Below are 20,694 nucleotides of genomic sequence, written 5' to 3'. Positions count from 1 at the left end.
ATTGTTGCACAACAGAGGTAAAAGCGAACTGAACCGATGAATTTAGTAAAATTACCATTAACCTATCGCCTTTCTCTATTTGTACACCAAGAGATGTTTGCAGAGGAAGAAACATTTCTGCGGCGCGTTAAGCCTTCATATCAGTTTTAGCAATCGCTCTCCTCGCTCTGCTTCAGACTAATTAGTGGTGTTTAAGAGCAGCCATGAACTTACTCCTCTCTCTCAGTGGAAAACCTCTCTCCAACTTCTATGCTGATATTTTTCCAAGTTTGAACCAATGACATTTAGTAACAAGTAATTAACCTTAAGGGTCCTTGGTGAAATCGAATGTGCCCTGGCAATAGGAGGAAAAACCAGGCCCAGCAATCCTGCTCTGGTGTTTCTTTCATTTTATTTTAGTTGTATCCAACCGAGGGGCATTTCGGTGCTAAAGGTTAGACTTATTACATCCAAGTGCAAAATGTCACAGACTTTCATGCCCTGCTTAGAGTTTTGACACACACTTGTTCAGTTTTTAATTGCCCCACTGAACCCACAAAAAAAAAAAAAAAAAAAAAAAAAAACTTTTTATCATTGTAATACCAGTCAATTCCCAGGTTGGTGTTGGGATAACATAGTCTTAAAATGAAGAGGTTGTGCTACATCAACAGTGCCCCATTTTGTATGAGATACTCCTTTGTCTTGCAAGAAGCAAAAATATATAGATAAAACACAATGTAGAGAAAACACAGCAGGAAAGCAGACTTCTTTTTGTTATATCCTGTTTTTTTAGCATTTCAGTCATTCATTCAGTCAGTGTCAATTTTTACATAACTGCTGCTGACTAATTTATTTCTTCTGCATTCTCTATGTTTCTACATGACCATTAGATAAAAATGGAAAATAAAATAAAATAAAAACGAATAGGTTCACCATATGAAATTCAAACTTTCGATTTTTTGAGATCCCAATGACTGTGATCCAACGTGGGCATGATAAATAGCACTCTGTTTGTCAAATAGAGGATCGTAGTGATATTTTCAAAATCGTTGAGCATAAATGCAACATTTAAGGGCCACGTATCTGTTGTCCTTCTCCACCTTTATGTGATCACAACAGCTTTTTTACTCCTTTGTACTTTGCCCTCTATAGGCAAGAGATCACAAGAAAATGAAGTCGTTTTTATAACTTGACTTTTAAACTGTGTACATGCATGAGCAAAGTGAAGAAACGGCAGGAGGAAAATGCAATTCAACATGATGACCTCATGTTTGCAATGCTAAGCTCAGGCCACAATTCATGACACACAATGGTTACCTATGGCCAAAGACTTCAGCTTGAACTTGAGGTTTTTATTTAGATACTGAGTAGGTGAAGGTCACAAATAGTGAATTCCCTCTTCTCTCAACAAATGCCACAAGTACTTTATATTAACAAGCAATGTGGTGGTTTCTCTATTAAAATATATTTTATATTGTGCTGAACATTTGCCTGCACTACTGTAATCTGTAATGTAGTTGTCAAAATGTTATTTTATGCTCTATAATTACACTCTTAGTTTCTCACAACAATATGTCCTTTGGCCTTAAAGTCCATTCACATAAGAGAATGGCCGTTAATTATTCCATAATTTGTTGCACAGATAGAGAACACATACAAAGTAAAAAAAAAAAAAAGTAAAAGTTACCTGATAAACGATACACTCAGAAATAACATCCACAATCACCTCCTGGTCTGGCTGTCAACTCCCTGCTTGAGCTATCTGTCCTGAAAATGGCATCAAGTGTTTTTGTGTCCTCATCCCTCAGCTTTAAATTTCTTCCCTTACATCCAAGATTTTAATTATTCTAAAATTCTGTGACATTATGTCCAAGAACTGTTTTTAAGTGGGGATCCATTCACCCTTCCTGTGTTTGTGTGTGTGTGTGTGTGTGCGTGTGTGCGTGTGTGCGTGTGTGTGTGTGTGTGTGTGTGTGTGTGTGTGTGTTGCCAATAAACTGACATGTTGCAGTGAAAAAGATTGATGGATGACGGATGCAACACCATCATCCACATGTGGTAGTGTGTTCCTGTTTCTGTTAGCTTACTAACTTACTTGTTACTCGTCTGCTTTGAGACCCAGTGGAAAGCAGATTTTGATGTATTTATTGTTGAAGAGTTGCAAGAGTTTTTGGCTGTAAAATATGATGACATATACATTTTCAGAAAATACAGAACGTAACAGCCTCTCATTCCCAAAACTGCTTTGTTCCTCCTCCCAGAGTAATCATCTGTAAGACAGAAAGCGGGCCTCTTAGTATATGAGGTAAATATCTGTCTTGCTGCTTCATCCGTCAGCATGGGCTTAGGACTTTTACAGTGTATATTTTCTTTATGTTTCCGTCTGAACAAGTTGGCTGTCTTTGTTGTCTTTTTTGGCTGTGTTTCCAGGGAATCAAAGACAGTCATTAATCTGGTTTAATGTTGGATTATAAAGAAAAATCTTTGGCCAGAAGCATCACTCTGAAGACTTTGATCAATAGCTGCTCTCTGGATTTCCAATCAGAGCCTGACAAAGATACATTACCTTTTGGGGGTTTCTGTCCCCACCAGCTATATAGAGGCTAAATCTGTTGACGGAGCACAGAATCACCACACTGCTGCTGTTGAAATTTGGATTACTCTGCTATGTTTGCAACTCTGGTATATATTCACAGCCTTGGAATAAATAAATAAATAAATAAGTAGCTCTGATCTCTCTTACTTTGCCGTACAAACCGAAAGAACACATGGCAATCGTGTTTGTCGTTCTTGTCCCTAGGTGCTACGTGTGGTGCGCCTGATAAAAATTTCTCCTGCTCTGGAGGACTTTGTGTACAAGATATTTGGTCCAGGTAAAAAACTGGGCAGCCTGGTGGTCTTCACGGCCAGCCTCCTCATCGTCATGTCAGCCATCAGTTTGCAAATGTTCTGTTTCGTGGAGGAGCTGGACCGCTTTACAACTTTTCCCAGGGTAAGCAACTCCTCACATTTATCTTACTGACCAATAATAATAATAATAATAAAAAAAACACTTTTGAAGCATGGCATTTTTAACTTAATTATTTTTTTGTTAATTGTGCTTGAAGTTTGAGTTCTGTACATTCCATAAATTTTCTTAGAGAACTTAGTTTAGTGGCACATTAGGTGAGATGTCGTCCTCCTCTACTAACCTTTAAAGTTTCATCTGTTCTGATATATTTCAGTGGACTTACTGAATCAATTGTATTTTTCAGATTGTTTAAAACGTGCTTGTGAATTTGATATCTATTTTCAGTTACGCATTCCCATGTGATTGTACTCCCACCTTTGTGTTTTTCAAGAATAATTAGTTATAAATGTAGTAGATATGTGAATTGGTTTTGTTCAAATAGTTTTATTTTGTGATTTTATGTCTGCATTTTTTTTTTTTTGTATTTTGTACGTCTATATAATCTTGGTAAAAAAAATCAGTTGCAGCATTTGTTATCTGTCTTATAGCGTCTCGAACTACGTCCCAACAAAGACATTTGCTACTTTGTGCCTGTAAAAGTAGAAGTTTCACATTTATTCATGTTGAAATTATAAAGTTGTTTAGCTTTAATATTAGTCAACTAATATTTCACGCACCTCTGCAGTACGCCGTAGTTTATGCTAAAATATTCAGAGATCAGGGCACATGGAAACACTAAACCAAGGTTTAAAATTTCAAGAGTTTCTGGAACGGCACCTCAAACAAGCGATCCGCAGGCCTGCGGGTGCTGATGATGGGGTGCATGATGGGTCAACAGATGTGCTACTGCCTTTGATTTCTAAGTGCTCACAAACTTATCTTTCTCTCTCATTAGTGACAACTTTCCACCTTCTGTATTTTTTTTTTTTTTTTCCCCCCTCTCCCTTCCAATATTTCACTGATCTTAGGCAAGCGGGACATGAAAGACTGCTTGTGAACAGCTGCCACTTGTATGCTGTATTACCCTTCCCACTATCATTTTCTTCTCAGATTTTTATCTTTTTTTATTTTTTCGCTGCTGCTGCTGTTCCACGCACACACGTATGTGCATCCAGACACAAAGACACGTCACAGTTAACGATGTCTGACTGCCTTCCCCATGGGCAGGCAGCGTCTTTGGGTTTATCTCTATCGACACTTACTGGGACACGGCAGCAGGTGGGAAGGGTTGAGGGCATGGTGCTGCTGACAAAAAGAGATAAAGTACAGGGTGCCATTTGACTTCAGGGGGCCACCGTCTCACAGCTGGTTGTTCTTTACTCTTAAACTGACCTCCGCGGAAAAGATGTCCGTGTCCTCGCTTCCTCCCTGCTCTCCCTGACTCACATCTGTTTGCGAGGAAGGGGATAGATGGTCAGGAGGGAATTCATGCAGCAGCTGCGCAATATTTGCTCTTGAGTGAAAAAGTGTGTTTGAAATGTCAGATGTGGCTGCGCAGTTTCCTCCTTGTATCTCGTTTTCTGTCCCTTCCTCTGCTGCTCTTGTCTTCTGGGTTGTCTTTTTCACTTGTTAGCCTTTAGCTTTTTTTCTGTTATCTTGTTTTTTTTTTGCTTTTTTTTTTCCATCCCTGTAGGCGTTCATGTCCATGTTCCAGATCCTAACCCAGGAGGGCTGGATAGATGTCATGGACCAGACTCTGGTGGCTGTCGGAACAATGTGGGCTCCGGTCGTAGCCATTTACTTCATCCTCTACCATCTGTTTGCTACCCTGGTGAGGAACACGCTGTGCTGCTTATACTGGGTCAAATAAACAACATAAAGCTATTCGATGGTTGCTGTTGGTACATTTGTATGCACAGCCATATTCTGTTGAAGATTATAATCTCATCCTAAACAATAAAAGCCAGTACGGTTAAAAGTATCCAAACCCTTTGACAGTTTTACAGTTGTTACTGTACATGGCAAACCCAACCTTCAATGTGTTTTATTAGATATTTGTATGACACACCACTGGAAAGTAGAGCATAATTGTGAAATAAAAAGCAAAGGACATAGCGATTTCACTCTGCTCACCGCTCCATCTAGCTGCTGAGATTTTTGCCCAATCTTCTTTGCGATGTAAGTTATGAACCCCCAAAAAACCTAGATGGCTTTCAGCCACACATAGCATTTTGTATGTAGGCATTAACATCCTCTTATGTAAAATATAATAAAATACATTGCAGTTTCTGTTTGTAAAGTGATAAAATATGAAAAAAAAAAAAACGTTCAAGCACTTTGAGTGCTTTCACAAAGATCTGTTCAGTGGAAAAAAGGTCAAATAAATGCACGAATTTCTTTCGGCGGTCATTTAGTGCCAGCCTCTGTTTTTGTTCACTCAAGTGGCACATTTAATCACAGATAATCAGACTTGCAGGCGTAAGAAGCGCTGACATTTCAGTGTATGGCCCTCTGATACAAGGAGTCATCAGACAGCACACCAAATCTCAGGATGACTCACGACTCCCTTCAGACAGACAGGATGTCTTCCAGGACAGAGCAAGCTGCAAATACGAGCACAATGCAGAGTGTGTACAGTGAAAAGATGCGCAAAGACTGCACTGTCATTTTTTATTGTGATGGTAATTATTACATTAACATGTTGTAAGAAGCTCACACGCCACAGCTGTGTTTGAAATCTCTCTTGTTGCATTTTAGATTCTGCTGAGTCTTTTTGTGGCTGTTATCTTGGACAATCTCGAGTTGGACGAAGACTTAAAGAAGCTCAAACAGGTAAATAGAAATTCTTTGAAGTTCTTTGTAGTATAGATTTACAGCAGGAGTTTTATGGGGAAATAATCCTTTTGTTTTGTAATTTAGCGCTGGCATTGTAACATGTCGCTCTTCACTTTGAGAAGTACTTGCCAAGTGTATTCCACTTCATGCTGCTACGCTGGTGTTGTTGCAGGCTTTCTTTTTACTTGGCAGATGAAACTTTGGAGATTACTTTATCGAGAGTTTGCTCAAAATAAAATGTAGCTGTCCATCAAAGACGCAGTTGGGTTTAGCGGATGATAATTCGACGTAAACATAAGCTGGTGCCAGTTTTAAAAATACTCAGAGGAAAGTCAAGCAGCAGATTTATTATATTGGTCACCGACATCTTTATAGAAACCAGATTTGGAGAGAAGGCAGATTTTTCTCATCAGTATGTGCTTTCGTTGATAATAATAATAATAAATAAAAAAAAGTGTCTACTTGGCAAGAGAGGTTTGAAACGCAACGTAACTTCTGGCATTTAAAACTGTTAATAGTTTTATGGGGTCTTTTATATACATTTTCCATGGATCCAAATTTCAAATGAAGTTCTAGCGTTGCATCTTTTATTCTACCTGTTATACAAATGAAAGGATAAAGCAACAAAAATAGTTTTTAATTAGAAAAACAACAACAACAACAAAAAGCTATGATTTGGGGGCTTTTTGTGGATTTTTTCCTTTAAACCAAAAATGTTATTCTGTTTTATCCAATGTTTGTGTCCAAGTTTCAACCATCTGTCTGTGGAGTTGAGGTTAAGCTAAATAATTTGCTAACGCCTTCCTCCTGGGTTTTGATTGGTGTTCCTGACCAGGATCTGTGTATTTCTGCAGCTGACAATAGGCAGGGCCACAAGGATTTGTACAATCTTCTAATTTAAAAACATCTTATTAATCAATCAATCACTCAAATTTTATTTGTGTAGCACATTTCAGCAGCAAGGCATTTCAAAGTGCTTTACATAATTAAAATAAAAACAGCATGTGACATTGAATAGACAATGAGAAAGAGAGAGATTTTAAGAAAAAGAAACGGTGAGAAAGAGAAATAAAAGAAAATAAAGTAAAGATAAAGAGATTTAATAAAAAAATTAAATAAAATCAGAAATAACATTATCCACATGAGGACTTGCCCTTAAGGGATCTCCTCCAAAATAAGAGGCTCTACAGGCCTTTCCTTCTGTAGGACTTTAGTTAAACCACCATTTGACAAGGACTCAAACCTTTAAAACTTCTTTACATAAAGAGATAAAAAACAAAGATAAAAACATTAAAAACATCAAAAACATCGAAGACATCAAAACCCACACTCTAACCCTAATTTAGCCATAAGCAACTCTAAACAGGTTTTAAGTTGAGATTTAAAGGCACCCAGTGTTTCAGCTGTTTTACAGTTTTCTGGAAGTTTATTCCAAATTTGTGGTGCATAGAAACTGAATGCTGCTTCTCCTTGCTTGGTTCTGGTTCTGGGGATGCAGAGCAGAACCAGAACCAGAAGATCTGAGGGGTCTAGACGGTTGGTACAGCAGTAATAGATCTTTAATGAATTGTGGTGCTAAACCGTTCAGTGATTTATAAACTAACAACAGTATTTTAAAGTCTATTCTTTGAGCTACAGGGAGCCAGTGAAGGGACTTTAAAACTGGTGTTAAAAAAAAACTGGTCTTATATCTCCATAATGTTATCTGCAAATTTACTGTGGCTTTAAAATGTTGTGCTATGTGTATTTCTGTGTTACCAGCCTCATTCATGAGCAGGATAATGAGAGTCGTCTTTTGTTTCTTTACCTTTTCGCACATGACTCATTCCAAGTTATAAGAAAAAAGAGAAAAAGAAAAAATCCCACTGAGGTTTTTTGCAGACTCACCAGTGAACAATTTCAAATGCTCATAACACCGCAGGTCAATTGTGTGGGCTGCAGTATAGACTCTCCATAAATTAAACACAAAAGAATCAAGCCTTAGAAATAAAGTGCTGCTAAACACACAGGAGAATGGAACTCTTTTTTTTTTCTTTATATTTCAGAGGCAACAAACTAATGTAAAAGAAAAAGAAAACAGGAAAGTACATCAAGTAATGCATTTCAAAATGGCATTTCTGCCTCCCCAACATATGAAGTGCTTACAGGTTCGGCTGCTGTTTGACATTTTTTGCTTGTTTTGACAAAATACAGGTCCATTTGAAGCTAAGTGCTTTGTGTTTATTCTCTGCGATGAGTGACGAGGTTGAATTTTGGCTACATTATGAACAAGATGGAGTATTTTTTTTCTGTCCTATTTAAAGCCTGAGCTCTAAAAGTTGCCAATCAACTAAAAAAACATGTGTTTAAAGAAAGAAACAAGCGAAAAGGCATGGATTCCTATACTAATGCAAGGTTCCTGATGCCTGATGCTGCATCCTCAACTTTAAAAAAAGCAATTTGTGTCATGAAATGCAGAGTAAGTGCTGCGGTGGGCAAATCTTTTGTGGAGAAGTAGGTTTTTCTAAATCATCACAGACGAAAATGTTGGCAGTTCCAGGAATTGGTCTTCTGTTTATGTCCATTCAGAACCCAGAAGCAGCTAATCAGCTTGAACGTCATCAGGGACACATGCTCAGATAATTGTCGAGTACAGTCAGTGTGCCCTAATAGCTGGCTGACAGGCTTCAGTTTGCTTGGACATGTTATTTCCCTCCCACAGCCGACTGGTTAGCTGCAGTGACGGTAAAATTGCCTATTTTACAGGTGCTTCAATCATGGGTGCAGAAACTCACTATATATAAACCCGTGATGGATTTAGCAAACATTTAACGTTTAACAAACGTAACAAAATTTCTAAGAAATGCCTACCAGAAACCAATTACAGGGTTTGTAAGGCAGTATTTGTACCTGCTGCTTGATGCCTGACTTTACTAGCTCATTTCAATGTTTTTTTTTTTTCTTTGTTTGTTTTTGTTCATATCCAAATCAGGTAAGCTTCAAATACAGTATCAAGTACATTACTGTTTTTTTTAGCTAATATATTTCCTTATATAAAGATTTACACCAGATGCCAGTATCACCTTAAGTTAATTACATGTTCTCTACAAAGAAATCAACACAAATAGATCTGTTAATTATCTGTAGTAAGGTGAAATGACACAGGGAATCAGTATTGAGCACACCCACGTTCAGTCCTGCTCACATTGGTCATCTCATCCAGTTCAAGTGATTACCAGGGTAATTCTAGCAACTTCACTTTATTTCTTTGAAATCTGAGTTTCCTTGGCTGCGTGGGATCGTTGTCATTTCGTCCACAGACTTTTTATCGACAATTTGCTGGTACATTCTTCTTTCAGTTAAAGGAAATCAGCCATTGCACTTCTTAACACAAAACTCTAAGCACTATTTGCTTATGGGTATTAGATAGATTTCTAATTCCATCTAATAACCAGAAAAGTATCTTTAACATAGTGGTAAAAATTGTATATCTGCTAAAATCTGCTTCCTGTTTCATGTGTGTGAAGAACATACTTTGGAAAACCATCTTAGATAACATTATAGTCACCACCATGTGCAGATTGAGCAAACATCATGTGCACATGTGTCACAGGTGGCCCGGCAGACTACCTGTTTATTTATGGTCTACGTGTCAAAGAGAGGTGAAAACACACGTGCAGTCAGGCTTACAAGGCCGACCTCTATGTCACGTCGATAGATGGTAGATTTACTGCTCAGTATAATAATATCCAAAGCAGGAGAGAACGAGCTAATCAGAACAGAGCTTAGCTGTGGAGTGTAACGTGGAGTGTAACTTGCCGATTTACACACATTTTATGAAATGACACCATCATAAGTAAAAGAAACATCACCGAACAAACACCTCTCACTACAACCTACCTCTAATGCCTCTCTGACATACTCATTCACTTTGAAGTTTTCCACAATTATGTCATATTACTACCACAAACTTTATATTTATGTTTCATAGGCTGGGCGTTGAATTTAGTTTGGTTCATTTTGATTCGATTATTCTAGGTTTCATTTTACTTCTGTGGTTTTTTTTTTTTTTTTTTTTTTTTTTTTGGTGGGGGGGCGGGGGGGGGTTGGCGGGTTTCTACTGTTACTCTTTTATGTCAGTTCCTCACTTTAACAGATGTTCCCCATCTGTTCGTTCCATCACCTGTATGGCATCTAATAATCAAAGCCTCCGCTATGAATACTTCTTGGTTCAGTTACTCCATGTCAGACTCCCTGTTGTCCTCGTCCTGCTTTTTCCACTTCACTAAAATGTGTTCATTCACCACACTTCTGTCACTGTATCTCTCCATTTGTGTCCTTAGCAACAACAACAAAAAAGACATGACATAATGTGTCTGTAAGAAATTGTATTTATTTATTTTTTTTAGATTTCATGAGATAGACCAACACAAGGTAGTTCATAACTGTAAGGTAGAACTCCATGTCACAAACCTGGTCAAAGAAGAAGGCCATAAGCTAAGAGAAAGTGTTTGGAGTTTACCACAAGCCATGCTGGGTAAACTCCATATTATCATTTCCCTTCTCTCTGTCATGCTCTAATTGCTGTTGGTTAGAAACAAAGTGATACCCAAAAATACATTGAAGTTGTTGGTTGTAATGTGAGAAAAGTTCGAGGGGGATAACTTTATAACAAACAGTATCTGTGACAAACTAATACATCAGGTCTGTCCTTACCACACGCACCCAAGAAAATGTAGGTGTCAGTGTGCAGAAGGGCAGTCGAATAATGGATTTTTATTGCACTAGTTAAATAAAAACAAATGGGCACAAAATGCAATCTAAAAACGGAAAGAGCTGCAAAAGGCTTTTGTGTGGCAAGTGTTAAATATTTATTCTAATTTGAAATTCAAGGTCATCTTCCAGAGGGCAAAGAATGGGTTTTGTAAAAAGCATCTTGGCAACCGCCTCTAGTGTTCCAAATAAATTGGCATACATTTTGACACACCTGAGTGCTGCTGGGAAAAAAAAGCCTTTATTTCTCTACTGCAGCAACTTAGTCAAACTTTTGGTCATGCCTTATCAATGTAAGCTGAGTTCAACTGGGGTCAGTTGCAAGATGCTAAGCTCAGTAAATATATTTGCATAATTCTTTTAATAACCCTATCCTGTCTATTTTTTGTTTGCTTGAAAAGGAAACCATTAAAAATATTTTCAGTAAAACTACTTCATCAGTGTCTATGACCGTCTTATCTTTTTAGAAAAAAAAAAAAAAAAAGATTGTGGCATTGGGATTTACCTGAAATGAACCTCAGATCTAAAAGTGTGACTTTTTGCGTAAGGTAGGGATAGCTCATCTGTGGTCTGTGCATTAGTTGCTGTTTTTGGTTCTTTTTGGACCTCCTGGTTGAATGGTCAGTACCCTCTTATAGTCATTTTGGTAGGCCAGCCACTCACAATGGGAGGTTCACTATTGTTTCATGTTTTCTCCATTTGAGGCAAATGGCTCTCTGTGGTTTCCTGGTGTCACAAAGCCTTAGAAGTGACTCTGTAACCATTTCCAGACTGACTGATGTCATATGTGTGTTGGTTTTTGAAATCTTCTAGCTTGCATCATGTTGTAGGCTAACATTTTATTTAAGCAACTCCCTAAGTCTGAAAGTCTAGGACTGATGAGGCTTGGGTGTGGATAGTGAAACTTAGCTAAAAAAAGAAAAAAAGGAGAGAGGTTAGGCTCAGGTAATTCATGTTTTTAGTTCCTGCACTAACTCGGGTTCATAATTTTTCAGCTTGTGTGATACAAAAAAAACAAAAACAAGAAATTTGTAATGACGCAACTTTTATTCACATAACATTTTAGCATGTGTGAAACGTGTTTGTGTCTAGTTGAAAGGCCTGCATGGGGAATTTTAGTTTCAAATAAATTTACTGTTACGCCCCGTAATGTTATAGCTGTGGCTAAGGTGACCCTAAACCTGCTGCTTTTGTATTTACCTTAAAATTCATCAAATTAATAACAGCTCTTATATCACCCTCACCCAGTTACAAACATTTACTCCAGCGTGGTCCATGTGTGTGCTCAGTGGCGCAGTAATGAGTGAAATCAGGGTAAATGAGTTGCCAGGCAACACGTTTTGTTCATGTCACTCTGTGTGCCATAAACATACTGAGGGACATAAACTATCTGCGGTACTACTCTCACAGTGGCCAGTAATGGTGTGTGTAGGATGTAGGTGGGTGGGTGCATGTGTGTGCGTGTGTGTGCGTGTGCACACAGACAGGTGTAAGGTTGGGTAGCTCGACTGTGTCCAGTCATTTTACTAATTCTAAAATGGCATCATCAATAGACCTCGCAGGTAAAAACATCTGTCACTGTTTGTGTGTTGATTGCAGCCTGACCTGCATCTGTCAACTCTGACAGACCATTTGTCTTTATTTGACGGAAACACTGCGAGCTCTGAGGCTCTAGAGGACTTGCAACTCTTTGCTTTTCTGCGCTGTCTTCTCTAAAGTGCTTTAAAAAAAAAGTATTTAATGTTTAATAAGTCTGTAAATAACATTGCAGATTCTCACGCTGACAGAGGTTTGACTTTTGGCCACTCAAAGACATTTAAAGGTTCTCCTTTAAAAGTGTTCCTTAAACATTAAGTCTGGGGAAATCTCTCATGGTGAAACCCTAGACTTTTACAGCCATGATGCTGACACCACCAGGCAAATTCAGCATGCGCTGTCGTTTGCCTAATCCTCTATGAAATCTGCACACATATTTAACATCACACTTATAATTTACTATTAAATCTTAACCTATATTTTCTTTTAAACCATTAAAAATGCTTTAATGTAGTAACAAGGGTTAACAAATGCAATAATCATTAATGTGAAGTAATGTAAATATCAGCCTGTCTTTTTGTTCAACAGACATTTTCAACACCACCATAAGTGGTGATAAAGCGCCATGTTGAACACTAACAACATACGTGCTGCTACGTGGTGCTTGTTTTTGCCTCAACACCTTTAAATAATTGTATGTCTGTTTTTTGCAATGTCTATCATACCACAACATAATTGTTGTTGTTTTTCGGCATACATGATCATTTCAAAATATACACCACTACCCCATTTAATATTTGAGAAGAAACAGCTCTGTTTTCTGTTATGGGTTAGATTAAGTTGTTATTGTTAACGTTGTTGAGAGAGAGAACAGTAGTAAAGAAGGATTTCAATTTTATCTGCAAAATAAAGACAAAAACCTTTAAGTTGATTTTTTTTTTAAATCTGTCTTCAGAAGCTTATATTAGCAATGAGAACACGTAACTTTATCAGAATGGTTTAAACATCAATCTCTGTGTGTATTTTCTGTACAGATAATAGCCTCGTTCCTGTACCGGATTCTGTACGCTGCCGATATTACCTTATCCTGCATGTTCTGTGACAGGCAGAAAAGGAGTCTTGATAAAGATAAAGCAGAGCAGCTTGTTGTGCTTGCATTTGTGAGCTGCATAGGTTTGAATTGTATGTAATTAGTCTACGAGAATACACTAATTTGATTTACAGTCTTGCTTTAAAATATGCCCCAAAGCACACATTACATGTGTGCATGAGGTATAATCATTAATAACAAGGAAATGACAAATAAATAAAAAAAGGAAGGAACATGGCTAATTATCAGCTGGTTTATTTCTCCCTACTGAAGAGAATATAAGCAGTTAATGAAATAAAGCCTTGGGCAGACGGCTGGGAAAACAGAAGTGGATGGGAGGAATTAGACACAGGTACAGAAATTTCACCCGTAAGAGGACAAAGACACATCTGCTTTCCATGTGTGCGTTTTTGTTTTCCTGCTCATGTCACTTTAAATATGATTTCAAAATATTTATTTTTCACTGACAAAACAAAAATTTTTAAAAAGCACATTTCTCTAAAAAGATAAATAAAAGCTACCGCCTGGGAACTGTTTTCTGAACACTGTTCCCTTGTGGTCAAGCACGTGACACATCTAAGGTCGTCTTCATCAGAAGGACTTCAGACATTGTAGAACATCGGGAATGACAGTCAGCCATGCACGGAGGGGAAACAGCTTTATAGAGACCATGAGTGCAATGCAATATTCATTCCTTCCCGTCACCGGTTGGTGGACTTTGTAGTGTGAAAGACTGATTGGCCATCTCCACCCAACAAATCACTCCTGCCTACAGCGCAGCAGAGGACCACAGGGTGGTGTGAGACTGGGGAGGAATCTTTTAACCTGTGCCAGGAGATATCAACCAAACAGGGGAGGATGTTTACCCCTGAGGCCACTCATGATGGTAATAGTGTGTGTTTGTGCCCATGTGAAATGAATTGTCAGGAATGTGACAAATTTGTATCTACAGTTTGCACACACACACACTGCTCTTGGCAACATTTGTGTGTGGTTGTCTGACAGTAGAGCCGTTAGAGAGCCAAACAGCTCCTTTGGCCAGGTAAGATGAGGAGTCATGAGAAGCACCTTTTATTTATTTATTTATTTATTTATTTATTTATTTATTTATTTATTTTAAGAATCAAATGAAGTTTTTTTGGCCAAGTTAATGCCCACAAACAAAAATATGACTTTTTATTTTCATTTTGTTACACAGACATTTTAAATATAACTCTATAAATTTGGTGCAAAATAAAAAAATATATATCTTTATTTAAAGTTATTATGTATATATACAGTGTTATTACAAAATAAGAAGTCATGGTTAGTGCAAATACGCATGGACCACATTTGGTCCCCCTGGCAGTTAAATGTTCATCAGAGGGACAGCCAGCGGGAAGGAAGTCTCTGTGGCAGCTGGTTTTTGAGAATAGCACCATGTAGCACAGACCCAAAGATAAAACAGTTTGTGTCTAGGATGTGTGCACTCTGCAGAGATGCTAGCTGCCCTTTCCCTGACCCCCTGGCAAGACCGGTTTCACTCCTGGATAGTGGGAACATCACCCCTGATGATCAGCTCGGTAGACCTGATTGTATATTTCTGTCTAACTTGCTTGAGTAATAGTTGAGTTAAGCTCCTGGTGCTTCTGACTATACCTGTAGACTATCAAATCCACTTGTCTGTATGCAAACTCCAAGTGTGAGGCAACGCAAGGAGGAAAAATGTAACCTCACACATTTATTTTGTCTAACTTTGAACTGTTGTGCTGAAGTTGGTGAAGCTGTTGGCACCAAGTTCACCCAAATCTACATCAACAAAAGTCCTTAAGTTGGTCTGCACCGGCTCTGATGTATGAGGGGGACACACTGTGAGATCCTGCATCTTTCCTGATTCTCTGCCTCTGAACGAGCATATTTACATCCTCCTCAGAAACCTTAGGAGACATTTCTGAGAGAGGGGGGTGGTTGCTGCATGTAGAGCTTTTGTGTCAAAGTGAGATGTGGACGAGTTGGTGGGAGGTGTGAACGGCTGCTTTTCAAACCTACAGTAGACGCTGTTGAAGTTGTCTGCCAGACGAGGGTTCTGCTGACGATGTCAGGTTGGCCAGTCCAAGCTGATGTTGGGTAATCCTGCTTATAAGGAAGGGGCAGAGAAGAGAAAAGGCTAGAAAGAAAATCTAAGTATTATGCATTTGTCTTATCTTTCTAGTGTTATTGTGTTATCTCCATGCAGTTTTTTGTTCTAAAGAAAGAAAGGGACGATTTAGCTGCCAACCATAGTTGCTTCATAATTGAAGAGTGAGAGAACATCTTTGCTATAAAAAAAAAGAAAAAAGCCAGGAAACAAACATGTTCACCAACAATATCACACTTTCCACGTTGTCGATTTGCAGATACTTTGAATTGATTTGATTTTGTCTCACAGCCTGAATTAACCGGCGACATGTTTTGACAAGTAGAAGATAAAGTTGAAATGACTTTTCATATCCCTGTGCTTCCTCTGACTACATTGCACACAGCAAAAACGGTACTAAAAATATTTAACTTTAAGTAATCTTCCTTCAGTAACAACATCTACATTGAGGAGCTCTGTTGTTAGCTCAGCATAACCAGATAGCATTTAGGTATGGTGATTTTAGTGAGAAGGTTTTATTATATTTAGTTTCTTTTTGACTTTTCATCTGCCAGCTGAAACTCTCCAAGTCCAGGTCAACAACTTCAAATGTCTTTGTGCGTCTCCAATCCGAAATCAATAAGTCTGCTGAAGATACTATAATGTGTGATATATTACATGAATGTACTTTTTATGTTTTTTTATATATTTTTCTGGGCTACAATTGACATTTTAACATTAAATGTATGTTTTTTCCACAATCTTAACCAAGCGACGAATTTGAACGTTTTGACCAGAGGACAAATTAATACTTATTTCTGCAGCAATTACAGGAGATTTTCAGATTGTCTTTGAAATCCAGAGAAGTAACGTAGAGTCGATCAAATGAACTGTTGTTCTGAGTAGCTTGTACCATCTAACCATACTGCCATCTAGTGCAAAGATTACACATGTGGATATTAAATTATTAACCGAGATTCTTTATGTATGTATGGGCAAAAATGCTAATTGGCGCATATGTTTTTTTTGTTTTTTTATGTCTGTCTTCTTGTTTGTTTCTCTGTGATGAATTATGATGGACATCTTAAAATCCCATGATATCAGCTTCAGCAGAAACGACCGAGCGAGGCCTTGCCACCTTCTGCACATCCTTACAGAAACACCATGGGGAACCAAACAAACCGCAGACTGAGGGTGTGATGTGCGGGTGCGGGGTAAATTAGATCGCTGCCCCAAGTGTGTCTGTCAAGTCATGTTTTGAATGGAAAGAGCCGCGGCACTGACAGCGTGTGGTTGTCAGCTAAGTTGCGTCTATCATCTTGTTCCATATTTGTAAAAGGGGCATGGAAGGATCTGGCACTGGTTGTTACATATCAGAGAGAGAGAGAGGGAGGGAGGGAGGAAGAGCGAGAGAGAGAAAGAGAGAGAGAGAGAGCTACAGAGGCTGGAGGAACAGAAAAATATGTTAAATAGGAGGTAGGGAATAATTAACACAAAGAGTGGAAGCATGGATAGGAACAAGCCGCATTGTCAGAATTTCACAGCTGTGACAGGAAACAGTCGCACTGAGGCAAACAAATAATGTCTCTAATTGTAATTTCTAATTTCCTTTCGGTATTAATGCATCGCGCTCACGTGGTAGTATATTGGATATCGGTGGATCCTCTCTGCTGCGTGCGTGATGCTGCAGCATCCATTTATTCAACACGTTCTGCAATGAATATTCATTTTGTTCGGCAGAATTCGGTTTTGATCAAATGCATTATGAGGTGATAGCATTACGGCCTCCCACCATGGTTTTCATGATTTATGAATTAAACTAAAAGCCTGCCCTCCATTTATGTTATTTAATGGACTAAGGGGCTTATTTGAGGATTTAACAGAGGAGAAGAATAGGAACGAAGACAGAGGGAGCAGAGAAGAAAGGCGCATAACCCCTTGGAGAATCCCAGTACAATGTGTTCTTATCTTTTCAATGTCACTTTCAGTTTTCATTTGGAAGATTTCCTGACCCTATGCTGCAGCCGAAACTGTCTTCGCAGTCCACGGTAATACAAAGACACATCTCCTTTAGAAATGAACTAGTTAAGTATTTGTTTTTTTTTACATTAAAGATTCCCAGTGTTGTGTCACTTAGGTTTGTAGGCTGACGTTCTAACACGCGACCTTTCACCTCTGCCAACAAATTTTCGATCGGATTGAGAGTTGGACTTTGTAACGCGACTTCAAACATTAACTTCATTGTCCTTAAGTAATTTTGAAACTGTATACTTTGGGTTATCATTCATTTAGACACATTTCTGCCAAGTTGTTAAATTACTGGCTGATGTCTTGAGATGTTGCATAAATATTTCTTAAAATATTTCTAAAAATAAATATTTACTTTCCTCACAACGGGATCTGTTTTTGAAGGCTACATCGTTTTCTCTTGCTGAAAACGGCAACAGATGATGCTGCCACGCTGTACTCCACTATCAGGATTGGGTTCTCAGGAATATAGACTTTACCTGTTGGCTTCAAGTATAACGAGGATCATTATAGCCCACTTCAATTTTAGCTTTCTCAGATTTCTGAACATGCTTCCCAAAATCTGGAAACTGTAATCTACTTTTTTTTAAATTCTGCTTTTTGACTAACGGCTTCTTCCTCTCTGAGTGGTCTTTCAGCCTGTATTAGTGCCAGATTATTTTAGCTTAACCGCTTCAGTCTACTCTACACCAAAGATCTGCAACTCCAGTCCTCAAGTGCCATTGTTCTACAACGTCTGGTTGCATCCCTACCCTCCAACACACCTGAAAGAAATGATCACATAGCAAGAATGTAGTTCAGTGTAATGTGTTGGAGCAGGGATGCATCCAAAAGATGCAGGACAAAGGCACCCGAGGCCTGGCGTAGCAGACCTCTGGCCTACAGCTTTACCAAATTTATTTGCTTTCCTTTGGAGATGAAGGCACACATTTTGCTCTAATACCTTCCTGATTATTGTAGATCATTCAGTTTTTTTTTTGTAATGTAATACAAAAAAGCTGTGTGTTTGAGGTGTGCCATAAAACACATATGTGCCTCCAGTTATTGGAACTGTCAGAAAGCTTGAGCCTGGACATCTTCAACTAACTAAATATTTGATTTTGGTCATTTGGTACCTGACCGAAAGCAGATAAAGTTTAGACTAATTATGTAGAAACTAAAGTAATTGTGTTTCATTCAAGGCTTCCTTCTTTTGTTTTTTGTCAGTTGACTGGCATCATTTTTTGATTAAGAAATGGGAACATCTCTGGTACTTGAAGTTGTTTTCGGTATTAGGAACAGCTATCAGAGGTTTATGGGCTGTGTGGCTTTACAACAGCTCCAAAGCACGGCTCATTACCCAGCTAATGTGAGGAGAGGGTGACCCTGCTGACTCGCTCTCAGCTCTCTGTCCCCTGGGCCAAACAGCCATGCTATCCCCAAGGCTAAAGGAAGACAGTGAGGAAATGTTGAGTCAAGAAAGGTCAAAGTGAATCACACGCACGTTTACATGTCTGCATAATAGTGGTCCGTTGTTTAGAAGGGATAAAAATCCTGCATCATACATCGAAGAATGAGATAAAGATGCGTATTTGTATAATGTCCAGTCTGATCCACATCCTTCCACATAAACAACTCCCGTCTGGATGTGTTGATGAATGTGTTGTTTTGCTAGGCTCTGATGGCTGAATGGTAAAATGCAGAGGACTTGACCAGTATGTACGCACACGCCTACAGGCATTCAGCTTATCTGTGTGGGCGGCAATTTCGTAGGTGGCTGTTCAGCAGTTCCACATTGTTTCTGCTGGCTGGTCTCTCAAATATTCATTTTCTATGTTTGTGTGTACAGAGGGTCCTTCTACAGGGACCAGTGGGATGGCTCAGAGGGCTTGTTCTGTGTGATGCACGGAGCATAGACATGACTGTCACATAAACAGCTAATGCTTTTACTCCTGTGCTTTAGAGTACCTGAGTGACTAATGACCAGTTCTTAAATGTTGTACTGTTCCCATATTGTGTTAGTGATACTCAATGGGTGGATGAATTCTTTGAAGACTGCGCCATGCTCAAAAGACTTTCTTTTTTTTTTGCAAAAAATGCAAGCCATATGTTAAATCATGCATTGGTTATCATAAATTTTAATTATTTTTCATAAATTAATTCTACTTCACAGATCCTCTATCCATTGTTTCCGTACTCTGATAGCTAACAGGTGCGCCTCAGTAAATTTGAATATCCTGGAAAAGGTAATTTAGTTCAATTGTGGATTTTCTCCAGGCTTTTTAATTGAGTGCTGCTTTACACTCCTGTCAATGCTGTGGTTTCCCATCTTTCTCAGGGAAACATTTTTTCTTCCGATATTTTTCCTTGCTCTTAACATTCTGTTATTAAATAGATTCATTTATTAATTAAATTAGTACATGTTCCTCTTGGTTATTTAAATATTTTAAAAACTAAATGCATATGAAAAAAAAAAATCAAAGTTTAATAATAAAAATAGTTTGCAGCATCTGGTTGGTTAATTTGCACAGCGGGTCAACTTCTGACAAATTATATAGGAAGGATCAGCGGTGGCTTTTCATACCGAATCCATGTACAAAAAAAACAAACAAAAAAAAACACATAATGTGTTTCAGCACAAAACTGACATTAAATAATTAGAATATTCTTTCCTTGAAACAAAATGCATGTTTTTACTAACAGATATATAATAAATTATCTACATGTTGGATTACTATTTTTTTAAACAATTGGGGACACATTAAAGTTGTACATTATTATTTAGCTGGTGAACTATAGCACCTTTGACCTTCATAATAAAAGTTTAAAATCCAATTGATGTAATCTTTCTGAAAAATAGAGTTACTCACTCACACACATATTTGTCATCTCATAAAATAAAAGTTAGTGATGTTATTATTATTATTCTGGGTCCAAGTTGTAAAATTGAAATTTTACACAATATTCAAGCCTCTTTTTTTGTGTTCTCTCTAATCATGGCTGCTTTTATCAAACCCACATTTTCCTACTGACCTTTCGCCCTTACTGAATTTGGCACAATGCTAATGGCTAGTGTTTGTCAGCGCCACCAAGTCATGGTCTGAAAATCCATGAAAAATCCTGAATGAAGAGCTTCCTAGCTCAGCGGAGCCTGAAATTGGCTTAAATGGTGGGGGAAGTGGTGGACACTCACCTGAGTGAGTCTTAAGGCAAAACACATTAGTCTTGCTTCCATTGTTGCGCCGCTGCACTTGGAATTTCTTCGATGGCAGGAAATGTCGTACTCGGGTTTTATCGGCTTTTCGCTGGTGATTCCAAGAGAAATAAAACTCCTGATTTGAGTAGACAACTGTAATGCAAAACATGTGGTTAGAAAATACACATATACACTCATACACCTGGAAGCATGCATTAATTCTAAAACTTAGCGGGAAATATCATATTATTTCTGTCAGTGAGACAGAACGATACTTTAGACTTTAGTGATTGTGTTTTTATGTGGCAAGGCAG

At 38.2% G+C, this 20,694-nt stretch overlaps 1 protein-coding gene across 2 annotated transcripts in view; it reads left to right on the top strand.

Annotated features, from left to right (window-relative positions):
- Positions 1-20,694, top strand: part of nalcn (sodium leak channel, non-selective) — a 73,293-nt gene that overhangs the window by 30,529 nt on the left and 22,070 nt on the right. For both annotated transcript variants that reach the window (XM_088010449.1, XM_088010446.1), the window contains exons 15-17: positions 2,780-2,971; positions 4,563-4,700; positions 5,627-5,701. In XM_088010449.1, coding sequence (XP_087866575.1) covers positions 2,780-2,971; positions 4,563-4,700; positions 5,627-5,701 — 405 coding nt within the window. The remainder of the gene's footprint in view (positions 1-2,779; positions 2,972-4,562; positions 4,701-5,626; positions 5,702-20,694) is intronic.

The sequence above is a fragment of the Poecilia mexicana genome, unplaced genomic scaffold (genome assembly GCF_051168715.1).
Source record: "Poecilia mexicana isolate PSO_F unplaced genomic scaffold, ASM5116871v1 scaffold_2, whole genome shotgun sequence".
Taxonomy (NCBI): Eukaryota; Metazoa; Chordata; class Actinopteri; order Cyprinodontiformes; family Poeciliidae; genus Poecilia; species Poecilia mexicana.
Note: the sequence above shows the minus strand (reverse complement) of the source record. Positions and strands in the feature narration are given on the sequence as shown.